Source organism: Arachis hypogaea, chromosome 1 (genome assembly GCF_003086295.3).
Source record: "Arachis hypogaea cultivar Tifrunner chromosome 1, arahy.Tifrunner.gnm2.J5K5, whole genome shotgun sequence".
NCBI classification, from domain to species: domain Eukaryota; kingdom Viridiplantae; phylum Streptophyta; class Magnoliopsida; order Fabales; family Fabaceae; genus Arachis; species Arachis hypogaea.
The window spans coordinates 107,174,256-107,195,886 of record NC_092036.1 but is presented as its reverse complement, the minus strand read 5'-3'; the positions used below and the strand labels follow the sequence as shown (position 1 = coordinate 107,195,886).

Below are 21,631 nucleotides of genomic sequence, written 5' to 3'. Positions count from 1 at the left end.
GTTTGCAAAAAATAGCATCAAAATTCAATTTATAATGTATTTTTTGAGAAATACATATTTAATGTTAATTTTTTTGCAAGATTATCTAACATTAAATATGTATTTCTCAAAAAATACATTAGAGATTGAATTTTGATGCGATTTTTTGCAAGCATGATTAGAAAAATGAGATATTATTATCCTTAAAATTTGGTGATTTTTTGTTAAGTATATAATATTTTTGTAATTTTTTTGTTAAGAACCAATAATACTTTTAAAAACTCACAAAAAATATATATTTAGCAAAAAATTACCAAATTTTAAGAATAATAATATCTCATTTTTTTAATCATGCTTGCAAAAAATTGCATCAAAATTCAATCTCTAAGGTATTTTTTAAAAATACAGATTTCCTGTTAGGTATTTTTGTTGTATTTTTAAATTATTTAAAGGCATTTTTGTCGATAGTAAAATTCAGGTGTATTTTTGTCAGCGTTTGAATAATTTGGAGGCGTTTTTAGTAGTTAACCCACTAAAAAAATCTAGAAACTAATATAATACCCAAAACTATATCTCGAAAATTAATATAGATATTTTTGAGAGACTAAAATAATAAAAATCATAAATTTAAGAGATCACCTTAAAAATTTAGTTGTATAAATTACTCAACTTACTTAAACAAACACCTAAAAATAATTTTAATTTAAAATTAAAATTCCCCATAGTTATCTAAAATCGCCATAGCCATCACAATGGTACTTATTTATTAATATAATTTTGGATATTCGCTTATTATTTATTAATAGTAGTTCAACTAAAATATGAACAAGCCCCTTTTTATCCTCCGCCAATCGTGGTATAATTTTGAAAAATATATCCAAGTGGCAAAAATATTCCCACACGCATTTGTGTTTTCTTTTTTGGGTATATCTCATACGTATTTCCATAGTTCCAAGGTTACAATTTGTATAAGAAACAAAAAATTGGAATATTCAGTATATTGTTTTGACGGTTAGGCGGCTGGCATAACAATATGTTCATATTATTATTATGGAAGCTAAAAATATGGGACACGGCAATGCTATTATTTGGCCATGTTGCCAGCAGCAAGAAAACTCAACAAATTTAAGAGGTATGGTTGAATGTAGGATTGAAAATCAAGGGAAGGGAGGAAGAAATTTTTGTTATGATATGCTTGTAATATTCGAATATTTTCTTTTGAAACATTTTATAATTCAAAATATATTTAATATTATTTCTAAAAAATTTAATTAAAAATAAAAATATATAAAAATAAAATTATTAATATTTTGTTTATTTAGTTATTCAAGCTCCACATCTACACACAGTGATAGGAAACCAATATACAAAAAAAAAAATACTGCACATTTAAGTATTTTATAAACTAAATTTAATTATGTTAAATAATAACACTTAAAATAATATTAGTCATAATTAATTTTTTATATTAGATTAATTTAATTAAATTTAGTTAATAAAAAAATTTGAATGTGTAGGATTATTCAAAAATTTTTTGAAGAAGTTAACATAAAGTTTAATTTCACTTTAAATATGTTTTAGTTGTTATACGCAAATGAACCGTGAGATGCATTAGTACGGAAGTTTTTAAAATTTAAATATTTTACTTTATTTTCTATTCATTTATTTAAAATCTATACTATGTTTAGTTTGTGATGATTCGATTACTACATAGGATATATATGAGAATCGCATTTGAACTAACACTTTTTATTATGTTTAAATTATTTTTTATTTAGGTGACTGAAATTGTTTTTATATATATTTGAATTAATACTAAATAACACTCTACTTTTTATCACTAAAAATATTGGTCCTAATATTTTTCATATATTTACATACAAGATCTTAAAAGAAGAATTTTCATGATAGAAAATATATACCAAAGACAAGAAATATAATTTATCATATTTCATATATATTATGTTGAGTCAACTCGTAAATTTTTAAAAGGGTCAAATTTTAGTATTAGAATTAGGTTCAATTTTTGTATGAGTAGTTCTGAAAATTTGAAATGAACGTAATAAATTTTAATTTTTTGTTGTTTTATATTTCACGGATATTTTTAATTATGTATCTCGTATTATATTTTATTATTATTTTTGTTTGTATTTTAAAATTATGTATAGTTATTTTTTATTACATATATTACTTAAAGTTAATTATGAATCAGATGAGTAAAATAAAATTATAAAAACTTGTTCCGTTTATTTTTATTTTTTTATTATCTATAAAATATGGACACTTTTTTGAGTTGGTATGTCTCCGTATCAAACACGGACATGATACTTGTCCAACTAACATGTGTATTTTCTATTAGTATCTTAATAAAAAATAACAATTTTTTTTAGACACATTTGAACACATTTAAATACATCTAAATATTCAGCGTGTCTAACTTTAATCTTAATATATATTTTTGAAAGGAATTTAAAAATAACATATATTATTAATTATTAAAATAAAAAATATTTTATATAATTAAAAATATTAAAAAATTAATTTATTTTAATATTAATAAAATATCAAAATATTATTACAATTTATCTAAAAAATACTTTATATTTTATATATATATATATATATATATATATATTGTGTCTCCGCGTCTTATAAAAATTTTAAATTTACATATCTCATATCGTATTTCGGGTCATGCACCATAACTCGTTATATTCATAATTTTATATATATATTCTATCATGTTTTATATTATGCAAGGTAAATAATAGTTAGATAACATATATTTAAATCTTATCTTATTATTCAATAAAATTATTTTGTATTAAAGTATATACTTATCATAATTGAAAATTTATTACCAGAATCAGTAATCTAATTAAAGAAATTGTGACAAAGTGACAATCTCTTTAAGTAAAGTTTGTTTATTTCCCGCAAACTCAATCTCAAGAAAATTAGAAAAAAGATGAGTAAATTTTCCTACCAATTGGCCAACCTTTTAGTGGGAGGGGTTCATGTTTATCCAAGGGAACAAGAAAACCAAAATTGTAGTTTGAAGCAATTATTTCGTAGTTTTAGCAGGCAAAGCGTTAGCTCAGCTAATTAAACTGTGACTGTCAGCTCTCAGCATTAATGCTTCTAATAGAGAGAGTAATCCACCTTCAAATACCATATTAGGCTATTAGTCTAAGCTTTAATTACTTGTTTCAATTTTTTACTAAATTTATCTTTATTTAGTAATTTCTTTTAGATGTTCACCTACATTTGAGTCTAAAATATAGTAAATAGTTAGTTGTATAATGTATATATTAACAGGTTATTAAAATTAAATTGTCTTTTGTCTCATTTTGTTCTATTGTTTTTTTCTTTTTTTTATTCACTTTTGCTACTAAATTAATATAATAATCTCATTCTGTCCAAAAGAATATAATTATCACCACAACTACCACAGTTATGATTATTTCCAGTCTTTAAGAAAGGTGATAATAGAAAGAAGGGATACTTTTTGAGGAAAAAAATTTAAATTTTGATAAGAGAGTTAAAATAGAAAGAATGAAAATATTTAGTATAAAAATATGATGTTTTAAATGTCATGAACAAAATTCAAATTTAATCCTGATTTTAATAAATAAAATAATATTTTATCTAAAATATTAATTATTATATATTAAATACTAAAAGGGAGTTTTTTATTTTGTATTAATGATATAATAAATATAATTTTTTTTATTATAGTATAACTAAATTTAAGAATAAATTTTATTTCATGTTAGATTATACTTATTCGAATCGATTTTAATATAAGAATAAGAATGTTTGAAAGTTTTATTCATGACTCATAAGAAAATGTCTATAAATTTAATCACTAATATTATTTAAAAAAAGTTTTGAAAAAAAAAAAGAAGATTCTAACGTAAATATTTTAATATAATAATAAATTATATATTATTAATGAGTAATTATTTTACTGATAGTGCTAGTAAAAAAAACAGTTTAAATTTATCTTATTTAATATTTATTAATTGTGGTGATAATTAATAAATACTAAACAAAATAAATTTGAGTTATTTTAGTTAATTTTTTATTATCTCTTAAACATGATTAATTATTCTACTTTAAAAACAAGTAAAATTATTATTTATTGTTTTTATTATTTTTATTTTAAAAAATAGTTAAATTTTAAATTTAATTAATTTTTATAAAATTTTGAAAATAAAAAATAATTTATGTATACTAGCTAGTTACAGATAAAACGCAGCAGTTATGAGCTTACATAGAGTCAGAGTGATAGAGAAGAGATTCCACAACAGAGATGCGAAATGCAGCAGCTAACATGCCTAAAGAAAAGTGAATTAAATTAAAAACACAGTAGAAGGTGCAGCGAAAAATTGTGGATGAAGATTATGGAAGGCAAAGAGAGATATATAGGATGTTGTCGTTGAATTCGAGGCTAACGAAAATTGGCGAAAGATTTGAAAGGCATCTGAGAAGCACACCGTTTGGAGTTGTTGCCTAGTTAATTAAGTGTATCCCCCCAAATGGGGTATTGACGATGGATCACTCTTATCACTTTGAATGCCGACGGACATTCAGCTGATCCACCGCTCCCTCTCCCTCTCCCTCTGTCATCAACCAACATTATTTATTTTGCACCTTTTTCCTTTAAAATTAAAGTGTGTGCTTATTTACAAAAATATTGAATTTAGTTGCGTAATAATTTGTTTATAAAAAGAAAAAAAAAGAAGAAGAAGACAAATGTGTAAATAGTTAAAAGGAGGTGAGGGGGATATGGAAATACAAAAAGGGAAAAGAGAAGGGCAACATGGTCTTAAAATTAAAAATTTATAAAACGGTGGCATTGGTTGACCCTTAAGAATTCCAATGGCGGCCCCTACGCCGTTGGCCTTGCTTGCATCTTTCTCTCTCTCTCTTTCTCTTTCTCTTACTCTCTCCATATGCGTATTAAAAAGCCAAGCAAGCCACTAACACTCAGCAACAACACAACACACACACACATAGCTACATAAGAAGCAACCCAAAGCCTCCTCCTCCTCTCTCTCTCTCTCTCTCATTCATTCATTCATGGAAGAAGAACGGGTGGTGTTGTGGTTGTCGTGGGTGAAGGTGGTGTCGTTGAGTTGCGTAGTGGTGTTGGTGGCGCTGAGGGTGGCAGTGCTCCTATGGTGGAGACCTATGAGGATTCAAGCCCATTTCTCAAGACAAGGAATCAGAGGACCCCCTTATCGCTTCTTCATTGGTAACGTGAAGGAGTTAGTCTCCATGATGCTCAAGGCTTCTTCTCAACCCATGCCTTTCTCTCACAACATTCTCCCTCGCGTCCTCTCCTTCTACCATCACTGGAAGAAAATCTATGGTATGGTATATTCAATTTCATTCATTATTAATAATGCAATATTAAGTTAAGAGTATGTATGTAGTAGTAGTAGTAGTAGTCCTCTTGCTCATGATTAAAATAAAGTTGGCGTTCCCCCAGTGTCATGATGATCATGATTGTGATTCTCTCTTCCCCCGTTACCTAGAAGAGGGAGGGGACTCACTCACTCACTGAATATTATTATTCCGGTGCTTCTTTTTCGCAATAACTTTTCAGGCTTTCTTAATTAGCTTTTTTTCTTTTTCTGAGCTAGCTGCTCTCCTAGCTGTTTGATGCATGATGTTGAAGTTCCAAATTTGGACTCTAGCTCCACCACCTGCTTCTCTCTTGTTCTTTTTCTTTCTTTCTTCCTTTATCTTTTCAATACTCTCCTTGAGTATACCAATACTACTCCCTCACCCTCAAAATCCAACCAGCCTCAACATTTGTTTCCTACTGACTCCCTCTGTATGGATGTCAGTGATACAAATCTTTGTCCATATTCTTCTTCCTATTATTTTTCCTTTTTCAATAATCCCATTTATTATTATTATTATTATTACTAAGCACTACTTTGTATGTGCTGCAGATACAGCCATAATTTGTATGATATGGAAGTGCACTTTGTTGGCATTGTGGAGAGTTGTCATCTGCTCTCTTTTTCTCTCCTCATGTCCTCTTCCTTTTGTTTTCTTATGGGAGGAATTCAATTTTGACAATGTAGTTGTATATGTTTGGTAACCGTTTTTAAAATTGACTTGTCTTCTTCTTCTTCGTTCCCACCTCTTCCCTCTCTGTGCTGTAGGGTCTACAGTACACTATCCATTGCTTCCTCTCCAAAAAAAAAAAAAAGAAAAAAACTAATGGCTGTCAATAATGTTTCCTGCTCCAATTCCGTCTTTTGCAAACTTGACACTTACTACTTGAGGGACTCTGCTACTTCCATCTTTGTGCTACATAACATACCACATAATTATGCTTATGAATGAACTAATCATAATTAACTTAAATTTAATTAATTAATACAGGTGCAACATTCATAGTATGGTTTGGACCGACTGTTCGACTTACGGTGTCTGATCCAGACCTTATCCGTGAAATCTTCACATCCAAGTCAGAATTGTATGAGAAAAACGAAGCTCCCCCGCTTGTGAAGCAGCTTGAAGGCGATGGACTCCTGAGCCTGAAAGGAGAGAAGTGGGCTCACCACCGCAGAATCATCTCTCCCACTTTTCACATGGAAAATCTCAAGGTAATTAATTAATTAATGAATGATTAAAGTTGAATTTTGAAATAAAGATATATAATGTGTATATACTTGTACAGCTGTTGATACCGGTGATGGGAACAAGCGTGGTTGAGATGTTGGAGAAGTGGTCGGAAATGGGGGAGAAAGGTGAGGTGGAGATCGAAGTTTCCGAGTTGTTTCAGAGCTTAACGGAAGACGTTATTACCAGGACAGCATTCGGAAGCAGCTACGAAGATGGCAAAGCCATTTTTCGCCTTCAATCCCAACAAATGCTCTTAGCCGCCGATGCTTTTCAAAAAGTCTTCATTCCCGGTTACAGGTACATTTACTACCTAGTACTCTATCTATCTTTCCCTCCATTCCTAAATTAATTAATAATAAGTACTAAGTACTATATACATACACACAGTAAGTTAAATTACTTAATTAATTATTTATTTGCTGACTTGTATGTGTACAATGAATATTTATTTTGGATTAGATTTTTTCCAACAAGGAGGAATATAAAATCATGGAAATTGGAGAAGAAGATAAGGAAATCGTTGGTGAGGCTGATAGAGAGGAGGAGAGAGAGCAATAGTGGTAGTGAAGGGGCGAAGGACTTGTTGGGGCTGATGATAGAAGCGTCGATGGGGAAGGGAAAGAATGGGAATAGTGTGAGTGTGACGGTGGATGACATAGTGGAGGAGTGCAAGAGCTTCTTCTTTGCGGGGAAACAAACCACATCCAACCTGCTGACGTGGACAACCATCCTCCTGGCTATGCACCCACACTGGCAGGTGCAGGCACGTGACGAGGTCCTCTCTATGTGTGGATCACGTGACCTCCCCACCAAGGACCATGTTGTCAAGCTCAAGACGGTAAGCCACAAGCCCCATTAAGGCACCCACCACTCCTATTCAGATTATTATTAGGATTTGGACAAAAAATCATGTTTTGTCTCTTACACTCCCTTGTGTTTCTCTTTTCTTTCCTCTCAAAAACAATCTTGCCACCTTTTGCTGCTTCTTACCCCTCCCAAAGGGAACATCTATTGCATCTTGACTCATTTACTATACCCCTCAAGTGTCATTTCTGTCAATTAACAAACAATGGAGCCTCTTCTTTCAATATTTTAATAATTCTAATATCCTGCAGCTGAGCATGATTGTGAACGAGTCCCTAAGGCTATACCCACCCACAATAGCCACCATAAGGCGGGCAAAAGCTGACGTGGACTTGGGTGGTTACAAGATACCACGTGGGACAGAGCTCTTGATTCCAATCCTGGCCGTCCATCACGATCAGGCAATATGGGGCAACGACGTCAACGAATTCAATCCTGGCCGTTTCTCGGAAGGCGTTGCCCGAGCAGCAAAGCATCCAGTGGCCTTCATTCCTTTCGGTCTAGGTGTGCGCACATGCATCGGACAAAACCTCGCCGTTTTACAAACAAAACTAGCCCTTGCAATCATACTCCAGCGTTTTAGTTTCAGGTTGGCCCCAAATTATCAACACGCACCAACGGTCCTCATGCTTCTCTATCCTCAGTATGGGGCCCCCATCCTATTCCACCGTCTCCCCAAAACCGATCATCAAGATCAACGCTTGTGATTCACTTGTGGCTTTCCATGTATCCTATATGTGTGCAAGCTTGTGTAGAGTATTAACTATTAAGTATATAATGTTGCCTTCAATTTAGGGACCAAATTAGCCCTCCCTTGTGGCTTTTTTCTCCCTAAAATATATAAATATATGTGTAGAGTTGAGAGAGATGTGTGGTTAGCAAAATTACGGTGGTGCCCTCTCCCTGTTTATCTACAAAAATACTGACTCTAGCATGTGAGCTTTGGTTTCGTTATTGGCCAAGTGTCTTATGCCAATTCAAAATGTAGCTAGTGTGAGTGAGTTATAGGACTAAACTAGTAGGTGGCTAACAATTCCCTAGAGGTACTTAACATGTGTATCTTGTGCATATTTTTTTATATATTTTTCCTTTCCTTTTTTTTCTTTTATTAACAAAGATTTGTAATTTTGTAATGCATTTTTGGCTCTTTGATTGTCTTTTGGCACTGCAACCATTGGTTCTCCTGTTATTATTTTAATCCTCTACTGTCTCTTCACAACTCTGTATTTTTGTTGTATCTGTCTCAGTGTTTGCTTCATTCAGAAATTCAATTGGCTAAATTACTCAGCTTAAGGACGATAATAGCATAACCTGACTCAAGTTGCGTGGTACGTAATTGGTGATTGATGGCGATATCAATAACAATCCGTGAGCTCTGAAAACAAAACCAACCACCTTAGATTAAAATTCTCCACAATACAAATAATTATTTGCACCTCCTACTAACACCTGTTGTCTCGCACGTGATTTTCAAACTAGAACCTAATCTTAATTTTGATTGGAGAAATAAGATATACTAATCATATTATGTATATATATAAAAAATTAGTTATTTATATAAATTATATTTAAAACAAAAAATATATATTTAAAATAAGTTAAACACTATATGTATTTATACATAAATATAAAATAGAAAAGTATATGAAATCAACTAATAATCAGCTAAGAATGGAACAACATAATTAATTATAATTAATTTTATTAATTTATAATTTAATTTATTTTTTAAATTATTGTTGACCACGTTCAAAACATGAGGGAAGATACGCTAGTGTTAGGAGAAAATCACGGAACAGATGCTTTGATCAGTCATTAGTTGGTTCCATATAATTAATTTAATTATGTTTTATTAATGAAACATAGAAATCATATCCAAAACCATCCAATTTACAAGAAAAAAAAAACATCCATGTGCCTATCAGTAGTAACATCCGGTTAAAATTACCGGTGTCTCTGATTTACCAGTTAACTGATTCTTGGCTTATACAGAGTTAGTTTCCTAGCATTATTGACATAAAATTTAATTTTTATCGTAAATAAAAACAGAATTAATTTTATGCAAATTATTATAGAACGAGATTGAGTCGGGAATTAAAAAAAATTGTCCCTATCTACCCCATTTCTTATAGATAAATTGCTAGTTTTAGATTTGAGTTAGGTTAATTTAATCTTAATATCAACGTATAAGATGTGTAATTCAACTGTTTGGAGATATTCAATCCTTGATAGACTAAATTTGTAGATAACAGTTTTTTTTTTTTTTGTATTGAAAGTGTTCTTGTGCTACGTAGCTTCTTCCAAGATATGTCTCATTTTTTCTGAAGAGGAATTCGTATATTCGTTTCTTTTTATTTGGATACTTGGATGAGTTATATTTCAATTAGGTCGGTTGAAATACAAGAGTTTAGATATTTATTAAAAAATATACTTTTTTTTTTAAGTTTGGATTTTTTTTATGAAAAATGTTAAAAAATTATTAGAATTTATGATTTTTTTTTGAAAGAAAAAGCGTTCAACACAACAAAGTGGAGCAGAGATCTATGAGTATAAGTACATCTCAAAATACAAGTATTACTAAACCCGCAAAAGTCACTTCAACCTCTCGTTATCTTCGGCATTGCCATCAACAACCAAAGGGAGCATCACCAATCCACTCATCGGAGAGCGTAAAGGACCTGTTGATGATTTTCATCACTCCTGAGCCATGATTATTGAATACCCGATCATTTCTTTCTAACCAAATTGCCCAAATTACAGCGAAGAATCCAACCAACCACCTCTATTTTTCTCTGTGCAGCATGCGTCCATCTCTCAAAGTGTTGCTTCAGTGTACCTGAAATAGTCCATGACCTTCCAAGGGCGAAAAGCCATGCGCTCCACACCTGCCAAGTGAGCTCGCAGCCAATGAACAAATGAAAACCAGACTCAACAGCCTTTCCGCATAATGCACAGATATTATCAAGCTGACCGATAACACCTAATCTGGATAGTCGTTTTTTAGTATTCATCCTTCTAATCAACACAAACCATGTAAACAGTTCGACTCTTTGCGGGACAAAGCCTCTCCAAACAGCACTAGTGAAGCTATAGCTAGTTATGGTCTCCGGGATGACCGAATCCTGCATCACCTTTACAAAGGAGCTTGTGGAGAATGTACCAGTTCTATCAAATTTCCAAACGACCCTGTCCTCTCTCTCATTTGTAAGTGTTACTGACAGTATGTTCTCATGGAGTTGGTTCAAGAGCTCCAATTCCCATTAAAACAGCTGCCTCCTCCACTGGAAGCTCCATATCCACTCTAAATTTATGATTTTTTGTCATTATTTTTAATTATTAATTTAATTTTTTTAGTCTAATAATCAAATAATATATTTTAGTTCATAATTTTAAATATTAATGATTAATTATTAACCAAAAATAATAAATTTTAATGGTCTTTTCACATTTTGTTTATAAGTGATGTATCAGATAAAATATATTCTTTTTAAATCGAAGATAGAAAGACTTAAATCTGTGATATTTTAAGTGTCTATGGAGATGAAAATTGTATCATTTGAGTTATAGTTCGTTGGCATGAGATATAAATAATCATAATGAAAATAATTATTCTACAAATATGAAAGTTTAACGTATAAATCATCAGTCAATGACCAAATTATTATTTGATTACAATGGAGTTATAACAGATTAAGAGATAAAAAATTAGAAAGAATAGACGACACTTAAGCAGTCTAGATGGCAGAGTTTAATCTTTCCGGCCTAAAAAATCTTTTTATGATTGGTTGTCCCCAAAGGAGAAGCATCGGTCAAGCGATTTGGTTTTGATAATTTGACCCTCCATGATGAAGAATTATTAGCTTCTCAATGTAGACTTCACTTTTGTGATCTCCATAGATGCAGTTACCAACTTTTAGAACAAGAAAGAAAGAAAAAAAAATGATGAGTACCAAAGCAATATATTTTGTGTAACTAGTTAGCCACTGAACTCCACTGGCCTTCACTTCCCAAGAAAGAAAGACATGTCATAATGTAATGTAATGTAATAGCCTCTTTCTTATAATGTATGGTATGGTACTCCAAAATTGAATCCCTTTTCTTGAATTAAGGGGAGCTATATTGCTATACAGGTAAGATTGCGAAACCCCATAGTTGTTGGGTTTCTAAGTTCCTTCCTTCCTTCGTTTCTTGTTACATTGTTTATTCAGTTTTTAAGGCTTGTGATCTGTGCAGCCCCTGATTTCCAGCACCACGCATTCTTCACCATATGTTCGTACAATATGTCCTCCGTAATTACTTCATTTACAATTCAATTAACAAATTGTACATCATTACTACTTAGATTTCAAATCAGGACAAAATTATTATATTATTCTTTTCTTTTAAAAATAAGTGTCGTTTTCATTTTGTATATTTATTAAAAAATTAATGTGTTTAGATCAATTTAAATGTTAACATGACGATCTATATTGACATGCATTGTGATATTTTCTAATCATATTTAAGGGGAGAATAGTTGCCTCGCTAGAAGGCTAGTTGCTTCTTTATTCATTTGATTGTCATAATTTGGTGATGCTACATAATTAAATTATTTTAATAATTAAATTTAATTAAGTTGGTTTAATTATTTATTGCCACAATAAAAATCAATTAAAAAAAGAGACACAAAAAATTTAATTAAATTTGATTACAAAAATAATTTATTCACTTAACATATTTTGTCACAATCTACTGTCATGACTGTAAAATATTAAATTTAGTATTTTTTAATAATTTAATTTTGATGTATTGTCAGTATAAAATAGTTTTACATGTGCATTTAATTATGTAATATTATATTAGCAAAAATAACTATCTTTTACATTAACTGCGTGAGGAGTGATCATTTAAAAGAATGAATGTAATTGCTTAACTACGGTATAAAACGCTTTACATCATCAGTACATTAAAATTATTTTTTTTTAATTTTAAATGATCATGGGAATATAATTTTCTTTCAAGTATAGATGTCAATTCTTAAAAGTGAGGGTAATAAAATAGAACTAATAATATAACTAGAAAAAGAAGAGGACTGTATCAGAGGATTAAGATTTGTGTTACGTGAAGGATTTAAAGGGAGAATAAATAGAGAAGCTTAATTTTAAGAGAGAAAATGTTATTTGGAAGCAAAGGGGACCATAATCCAGCATGCATAACATTATTTATTGTTTCTAGTTCATGGGATTTGCGGCATTTTATGAGTTGTAATTTATTAAGAAGCAAGATTTTAGAGCAACACCCCTTTGTGTAGTGCTTTTTGGGATCTTCTCATGCCCTTCCGGGGTGTGGGGGGAAGAGTTCTAGTTTCTCTCCATTTTTATTTTTATTTTTTATAAAAAAAATAGTTATTTATTTTATGGTCCCCAAGGTGCATGTGGTTAGGGGAGATCTTCTTGTCTTCTAATTCTAGTTTTTTTCCTTTTAGTAGCTTTTTATTAAAGGGAAACCAAAGCATGCCATGCAGCATGTGGCCCCATTCCATAATTACCTTGTATGTCCTAAATATTTTCAATTGCAAAAAATAAAAAAATAAAAAATGTACACCTAGCTACAATCCTAGTAGAGTGATTGTGAGTCATTTATTCCTGTTATGTAATCTTGAAAATTGTGTAGTAGATAGAGATATATAATTAGTACCATGCATACAGCTAAGGATACTATTCTATTGCTATTATTATTGTTATTATTTTTATATGATTTGGCATTCTGTGTGTTACTGTATGATGTATGTGGTCGATGATAATTCGAGTATGCTTTTTGCTATGAATCATGGGAATCGCGGGATTATGCCTTGAGCATACCAATCACATAAAACAATAACATAATGTTTCACGTACCAATATTTTTTATTATCCAATATTTCTTTCTTTTAACTAATTATTGTTCCGCATATCCTCTCCTCTCTTATTATTATTATTATTATTATATACTCCTAGTAATGCACGTCTTAATTTTAGAGTTTAATTTGGTTTTTAAAAATAGTAATACTTGAGACTTCTGTTCGTTTGTGATTTGTCTCGGCATTCTTTCGCGTTAACATCTAAGCAGTGTCCCCCTTTGGCTAACTACATGACAAAATCTACATTCCAATTAGATTTAGCTTTCAAGTCCTTCATTTTTTTTTCTCTTAATTCTATTTTTATTTTTTTTAAATTTAATTTTGATATACTAATAGAATAATAAAATATTTTATATAATTATTTAATTAATTTTATTCTTTTGAATAACTACTTACGTAATTAACATAAAATATAATAATTATTTTTGTTAACCTACTTAGATATATATGTAAAATTATTTTACACTGATAATATATTAAAATTACTTTTTTTATATTTAAAATTTTTTTTTCATAATAAAATATGTTTTTTGATTAAATATGTGTTTAGAAAAAGATAATTATAAATCACCTACTAAAAGAGTCTTAAAATAACAAAATTTAAACGTGCATTTTTATATGATGCATTCGGAATTTATTACTATCTATGCCAATCTTTATTGTTCGTTGTTTCATTTTTATATTTATGTATCGAAATTTGAACTTAGATTAGAGAAATGATATGTATCTGTCTTCAATGCCCCAAAGGCCCAAACTCTTCTTCAATTCCAAAATTAAATATTCTTTTTTAGACCAAAATTAAAAAAAAAAAGAGGGAAAAACTTTCTAAACGAATTATGTGTTCTTAATGAGGATACTAATATCAGGTGGCCCTCACAATAATACAAATAATTTATGACTATGAATAGACAGGTCATGTTATTTTAGTAAACCTAACCCAATGTTTCTTGCTAGTACTATTTATGTTTCTCTACCATAATGTAGAGAGAATATTTTTAAAATCCCAAAGTAAATGCACGAGATCTATGGCACTGGGTAAGCACAGTATTTGTGCAATAATAAGAGAAAAATAATTAATTAAAGTTGAGTTAAACTAATCCTTAATGTCCCCTAATTAGGCACTCATGCCAAAGCAATTGAGCTGGCTAATGTCTGCCCCTTAATTTTAATTAGAGAAACATTTGTCGGTTTTGCCATGTATGTAATGCCCCAAAGAAATTTATGTCTCATGAGAATGCCACCTCTCTCTCCATTAACCCATTGCCTTAGGAATTTGGTGTCAATAATAATATGTGTGTCAGTTTGTGCAGAGAGATCTCAGTCCCTTATGATGACGATGATTATGATGATCAATTTGCCAGTTACAGAGCTAGTAGCAAATCACTTACATGGGAAAATCAAACATAATTTTCTGGATTAGGTGGATCTGCCGCCCATAACTCCAAAATAGAGACACAAACAAATATATACATGTAACATTATTTCTCTCTATTTAGTTACACCTTTACTCAAAATAAATTAAATTCAACCATTCTTTTGTATCTTATATGTCATAATTTAGTACTTAATAATATGGTTTAATTTCTCCATCCATCATGGTCCCTGGCCCCAAAAAAAAAAAAAAAACCCACAGCAATGTCAAGATGAACATACAGTCTAGTAATAATGTAATATAATCAAATAAATAAGATAATGGTTAATTCACTTATTTTTGTTTTAAGATTTGCTTAATTTTATATTAATTAGGAATTATTCGAATTATTAAAGTTAAAATATCTCACACTTATAGATATATTATTGTATAAAATTTACATATGATTCATGTCTACAAACTTTGATCAACTATATTATAATTGAAGAGATTTAATCTTAGACAAAATAAATGAGAGTTAATACGTTGTCTCACTTATAAAAGTTGGAGACTATATCCTCAAAACAATGAGAAGATTTCTAATTAGAGTAGCAAATATATCTCATTGATTTACCCTTATCTGTGTTAGCTAGTTTCAGATGCAAATTCCAAAATATGAAGAAAATAATATGTATGTGGTTGATAAAAATTGAAAAAAAAAAGAAAAAGAAAAAAGAGAAGTAGGAATATAATGATGTAAATGCAAGAAGATGAAAGAAGGTGTAAGGGCAAGAATGGTATAAGTATATAGTGAAGAGAAGAGGCCCTTTGGTTTGAAATAGATAGGGCCAATATATGAAAGGACTTGTCCCATATTATTATGTGTGAGAATTTACTTCTCTCCCTCCTGTGTGAGTAACATTTTCATGTGATGTGCAGATGTTAGAGGTTGAGAGTGACCCTAAAATGCTCACTCAAAAATTGTAGGTATTCTCTTTCTCTATCTATCTCACCCTAAGAAGCTAGTGAGAGAGAGGCAGCATCACATGGGAGTACCAATCATGAAGGAAGCAAATGAGACAATGCTAGAGGATTTGGTGGAGCCACATTAATGCACAACTCATTTGTAGCTTTCCTATCCGTCAACTCTTTTTGTTATCTTCTTACAACAACAAAAAAATGTGCAACTCATTTTCTACTTTTATTCACAACACATGTGAATAACCGCTTTACTTGTTGTAATTAAAAAAATAAAATCTAAAATGCTACTACATGCACCTTCAAATGCAACTTGTTGCTGATAGCGATGACATACAAAAATGAAAAATCCCATTCTGCAACAGCCGATAGTCATTTAAAAAAAATAATAATGGAGTAAAGAAATATGTTCATTGTAACTTCAATTATTATGACTATAGCTATGGCCGATCAATGGAGCAAGCTAGGGTCTAACATCTAGGTTTCAAGTTTGAAATGCACATCTTTATTTGTGATGATTTTAATTTACTTAAGGTCGCATTTAAGATTTGGTGGACTTAATATCTAAAAAAATTTACACACATTTATTATAAGGTGTACCGTGTACTCATTGAATTAATAAAGCTTTTCTTATCTTATATTGTGGCACCATTCTCTCCTCTAATTAATTTTGTCTTCTTTCTATTTTTCTTTTAAAAATACCATAAAAATTTAACTAAATATGGACTTTCTCTACCAAAAAGAATCAAATTGCATTTTGACATATCGTATTCCCTGTCTCCTAGCTAGAAAATTTTGATTATGAAACAAATCAAATCATATTTGTAACTCATTTAGTTATGACTAAACCTGCGGCAAAATAATTGAAATGCCATTTTGAAATTAAATATCTTACAATCAATGCTTATGGTAAAGTGTTTTAAAAAATAAACCGCATAAGATTATGATGATCAATCCGATCCCATTCCTTAAGAAGGGATTAACGATTGGTCTTCAATCTTATTATAGAATGAAGAATATTTGTCTACGTGTCTGTTAGCATCCTTATGAGTATGTGTACAGTAACTGATATAATTGTACCTAATTAATACAATTATACATCAAATATAGCTCTCGTGGCTAATTTTTTGTGTCATAATTTTATAAATGTTTGGCCGATTCTCAACCCCTTCAAAGAAAATGCACCATAAAAGTTAGTTACTACTATAGTAGAAGAGAAAGTTTAGTGGTCAGCACTTTTATTAAAATTTGACCAACACTTAAATTAATTAAAAGAAGTGATTAATTTTATACTATTAAATATAATCTTACACAATTAAAAATATTAATAATAACTAATTAATAACTATAAATCATAAAATTTACTGAATAAAAAATAGCTAAATATATATAAAAAATTAAATTTATCCGGAAAAAGTAATGTATAAAATTTTTTACTTTGAGGTAACCTCTCTAACGTGAAACTCGTTGTTTTTTTTAATGATATTGGATAGGGTGTGATTAGCATAAAAATAGCATAGTAATGTTTATATACAAAACTATACTTAACAGAGTTTTTCTTGAAATGATTTCTTTTATTATAATTTTTATTTTTAAAAAAATAAAAAATTATCACCAATTTTTTTTATATAATTTTTATATAATATAGAAATCGTCCATACATATTTCTTTATTTATAAAAATCTTAAATACTAAAATGGCTCGCATTTTTTTTTGTTTTTTATTAAAAAAGTTACAAACGGCCCCAATCATTTTACCTTTTTTAATTCATCTTCATATTTTGATAAATAATTACTATTTTTATTTATTTAATAAATAATTATTAAAAAATCGGATGTAATTGCACGGCTATATAAAATATTTCGTATTAACACATCAAAACTAAACTCATATATATATATATATATATATATATATATATATATATATATATATAATAAAAAATCTTCACTATACTTCGCTATCTTGACGCGACCATTTTCTGATAATCTCAAAGTCTTTTTAGTTAATTATCAGTTCCTGTACCACTAAAAGGTTTGATAAGCACTTCCAACCACAGTAGTCCAATAATTGAAGCAATCAAGAAAGCATTATAATCTTATACCCATTTATTAGCACCCACTGAAGCTCAGCCACAAAAATTAAATAACTCCAAAGATTCTTAGCAAAAACCCGTTTGGTTTTAGTCATTTCCTGCTAACATGCATGCAACTCTTAGTCTTTCACCAAAGTAGCCCTTTTTAATTTTTTATGCCTATCTTATAGGCCCAAAATATGTCGCTTCATTCTACTATGATTGATTATATGGTAAAAGTTCACGTCAATTGTTAAATCACTTGGGACAAGTAAATACGATACATTAAACATTACTATTATTAATTTTGTCACGCTGTCTACACAATTCAGGAAAGAAAGATATATATACATCCATATATGGAAAATTTAAACTCAACATTATTAAACTTTAACCACACTTTCTTTCTCGATTTGCTGTAATTTCAATCAAAACGTAATATTAGTGTAAAGTCTACATCTAATAATGGCAAATATGGTGGCTGACAAATTGGCAAAAATATATGTTTTATATTGTATAGTTTGTTTTAATTTAATTTATTGTTGTTTTCTGTATACCAACAAGAACATTTTTAGATCTTAAACTGTATACAAAATGCATGTATATGATGCAAAGTTAAATACATATAAGATTTTAATTTTTATACATCTTTTTATAGTTTAAAATTTTCTAATATAAAAAATTGTAATAATTTTCTAAAAAGTTTATAATTTAAATTTACTAATTACAAGTGCACATTTGTTTTTGGTTGAAAACAATGAATTTTGTTGATGATCGAACTCGGTAAGAAATAGAATTTTACATAAATATCTAATTGTATGTTATCACATTAGCAAAAGTATTATAACAATGGTATAAATAACGATATAACAAAGTATAAGTTTATCAAAATTAAATTACCCAAATGACTCGGAACCCACATTCGGGAATTAGTCCCATCAAGCCTATTACAATTCACTATACTGCACAGGATAGAAGGGTTATTAGAATATATTGAAACAAAGAGAGCAACTCCTATCAAATTATATATATTTTTTCAGTTGTTGTATATCCGATTATCTTCAATTTTCCTAAGCATGAAACAGAATATTATTTGAAGGCTAAGTGCATTCACCGAGATGGAAGCTAAGGCTAGGTTCTTTTTTTACTATTATTATTTAGCAAGGTTGAAGGTCTTTTTAGTGGTCTGAATAAAGTGGAAGAGTACTAAGTATATTTACATTTTGTATTTTGTTTAAATCATGAAAAAGGAAGATTATTTGAAATATGAGATCCAAGTCATATAAGGTCCAAGATTTTGAGGCTTGTCCAAAAATAAAAGGCCACTAGAGTAACTTCATTGTTGTTGGGCTAAACAATAATATTCAAGAATAAGAATTAAGAAACCCTGTCGAAAAACCAAGAAGAATAAGAATTTGCTTATCAATGTTTTCAGATATATCTCTGTTTGGGCTAGGCTATACATCCCAGACAATGACCAAAAAAAAATTTATTCATAGAAAATTTATAACTGTCAAATTAATACTTTTGTCATTTAAAAAAAAAAGTCTAATTTATTTTATAATAATATTTTTTAATTTAATTATTTTATAATAAAATTTATTAATAACTTATTTGTTTAATAATATATTAAAAATTTGATTGAAAGTAACAAATTAATCTATTTAACATGAATATTTTTTTAGGACTTCCTGAATAATAAAAATTTGCAAGAGATAAATTGTTTAATTTGAAATTCATTGAAAACCATGTTTACTCAAAAATAAAGATGAAAAAAAAAATTAAAGGTACTTTGTTTATAGCTGAAAGATTTGTTAGTATCTCAATATTTTGTATTGATGTTAGACTGCACAAATAGATTGACGACTGAACGAAGGGAATACAGATCAAACAGTAGTTAATTGGTGAGATCTCTTCTTTATATTTTGTTTATTCTGGTGGGGTCAAACGACCAGCCCTAAACACTGAAGGTGGGGGTGAAGGTGATGGCAATAATTTTGCATGATTTTTGAGGTCATTATACTATATACAAAATAAATAGCACAGAAATTTGGGGCTAAAATGTAAGAAATATAGTTAATAGTCAAAGTAGTCTTTAAAAAATTAATAGTGCTTTAATTTAGTTTTTAAAAGATTAAATACTTTAAATTAATTCTTAAAAAAAATATAATCTAAATTTAGATTTGGTACTTTCATCAATTAGATGATAATATGAGACATAATTATTTTGCAATACATCATTATCTAATTAACAAAAGAACAATATGATTTAATTTTATTGTTTTTAGATACTAATTTGGGATATTTGTTCTTTTGAGACCAAATTAACGAATGTAATTTTTTAGACTGTAATTGTTTATAAAGATAAAACACTTAAGTATGGACATATAAATACAAAATTATGTTTAACATGTGAGACATAAATAACATATTATGTTTTGAGATATTGAATTAATATATTTTGTCTTTTTTCTAATAGAAAAAATATAGAGACACTAAATAATATATAAAGACACAATTTATTTTATTATTATTATTATTATTATTATTATTATTATTAAATTTTTATAATTATATTTTTTATTATAGTATTTTTTATTTTATAATTTATTTGAAAAAATAAGGTAGATTAAACTTTTATTATTTGTCATTTTATTGTTAACCCATAAGACATAGGTTTCACCAATTAACCGCGGTTACATTTCTCTCTCATTGATTCAGCCATGGTTTGTGCAACACATATTGCTCATGGTAACTGACTAACAGAATCTCTGACTTTAATATGTTTAGTGCCTTTTCTTTGGGCAGAAATATTAGTGCCCTATCGCATTGAAAAAAATACCTTAATAGTAATGGTTGTTATAAAATAAATAAATAAAGAAGAAAAAATAAATATAAAATAAAAAAATATAAATAAAATATTTTAGTATTAAAATTTATTAATATTATTATCTCATTATAATAAAAATAATTTATATATATTTATTAATATATGTAGTAACGTGTATATAAAAGAGACAGAAAAATATTTTATATATTGATAGTGAAAATATAAGAAAGATAGAGAAGTATTGTTATTGATTGTTAGTAACCCTTTTACCTCAGTTCATGCTTTTATAGCTTACAAAATATGCTTTTTAAACTTCATTAAGTTTATTTCATTCTAAGAACTTGTTTCTTTTAACATAGGGAAAATGAGCCACTCATAAATGGGCATCCATTCTTATCCATCCTCGTCACAACACTCTCATTTGGATGTCCATTTAGCATTATGTCTCATTAAAACCTTGCTAAAAAAAAACCTAATGGAAAAAAAACTTTAATGAAGGAAAACGAATACAAAATCCTTTGTGATGGAGACTACCTCATTAAAAACCTTGTCAAGAAAAATCTAATGGAAAAAAACTTGACCAAAAGAAAAAAGAGTACAGTCTCCCCCTCTTGTCGACATTATTTAATATCTCGAAATTGGCACATCCCAATCGGATGTACCAATCTTTCAAAGGAGGATTTTGAGAGTGACTTTGTAAATAAATCTGTCAGATTATCACTTGAGCAGATCTGTTTGACATCAATTGTTCCTTAATTTTGAAGATCATGAGTGAAAAAGAATTTGGGAGAGATATGATTTGTTCTATCACCTTTGATATATCCACCTTTAAGTTGAGTAATGCATGCTATATTATCTTCAAACAGAATAGTTGAAACTATCTTATGATCAATCAGTCCACATGATAACAGAATATATTGGATTAGACCTGTGAGCCAAAAACACTCGCAACTTGCTTCATGTATCGCTAGTATTTCAACATGATTAGAGGATGTTTCTGCAATCGTCTGTTTCGTGGACCAGACAAGTTTT

The 21,631-nt window shown here is 29.1% G+C and overlaps 1 protein-coding gene across 1 annotated transcript; it reads left to right on the top strand.

The window, feature by feature from the left end:
• Positions 1-4,778: 4,778 nt before the first annotated feature.
• Positions 4,779-8,686, top strand: LOC112708029 (cytochrome P450 734A1). The gene is made up of 5 exons (XM_025760128.3): positions 4,779-5,353; positions 6,382-6,605; positions 6,680-6,921; positions 7,084-7,462; positions 7,740-8,686. The coding sequence occupies exons 1-5, from the start codon at positions 5,062-5,064 to the stop codon at positions 8,193-8,195; spliced, it is 1,593 nt and encodes a 530-aa protein (XP_025615913.1). The 5' UTR covers positions 4,779-5,061; the 3' UTR covers positions 8,196-8,686.
• Positions 8,687-21,631: the final 12,945 nt, after the last annotated feature.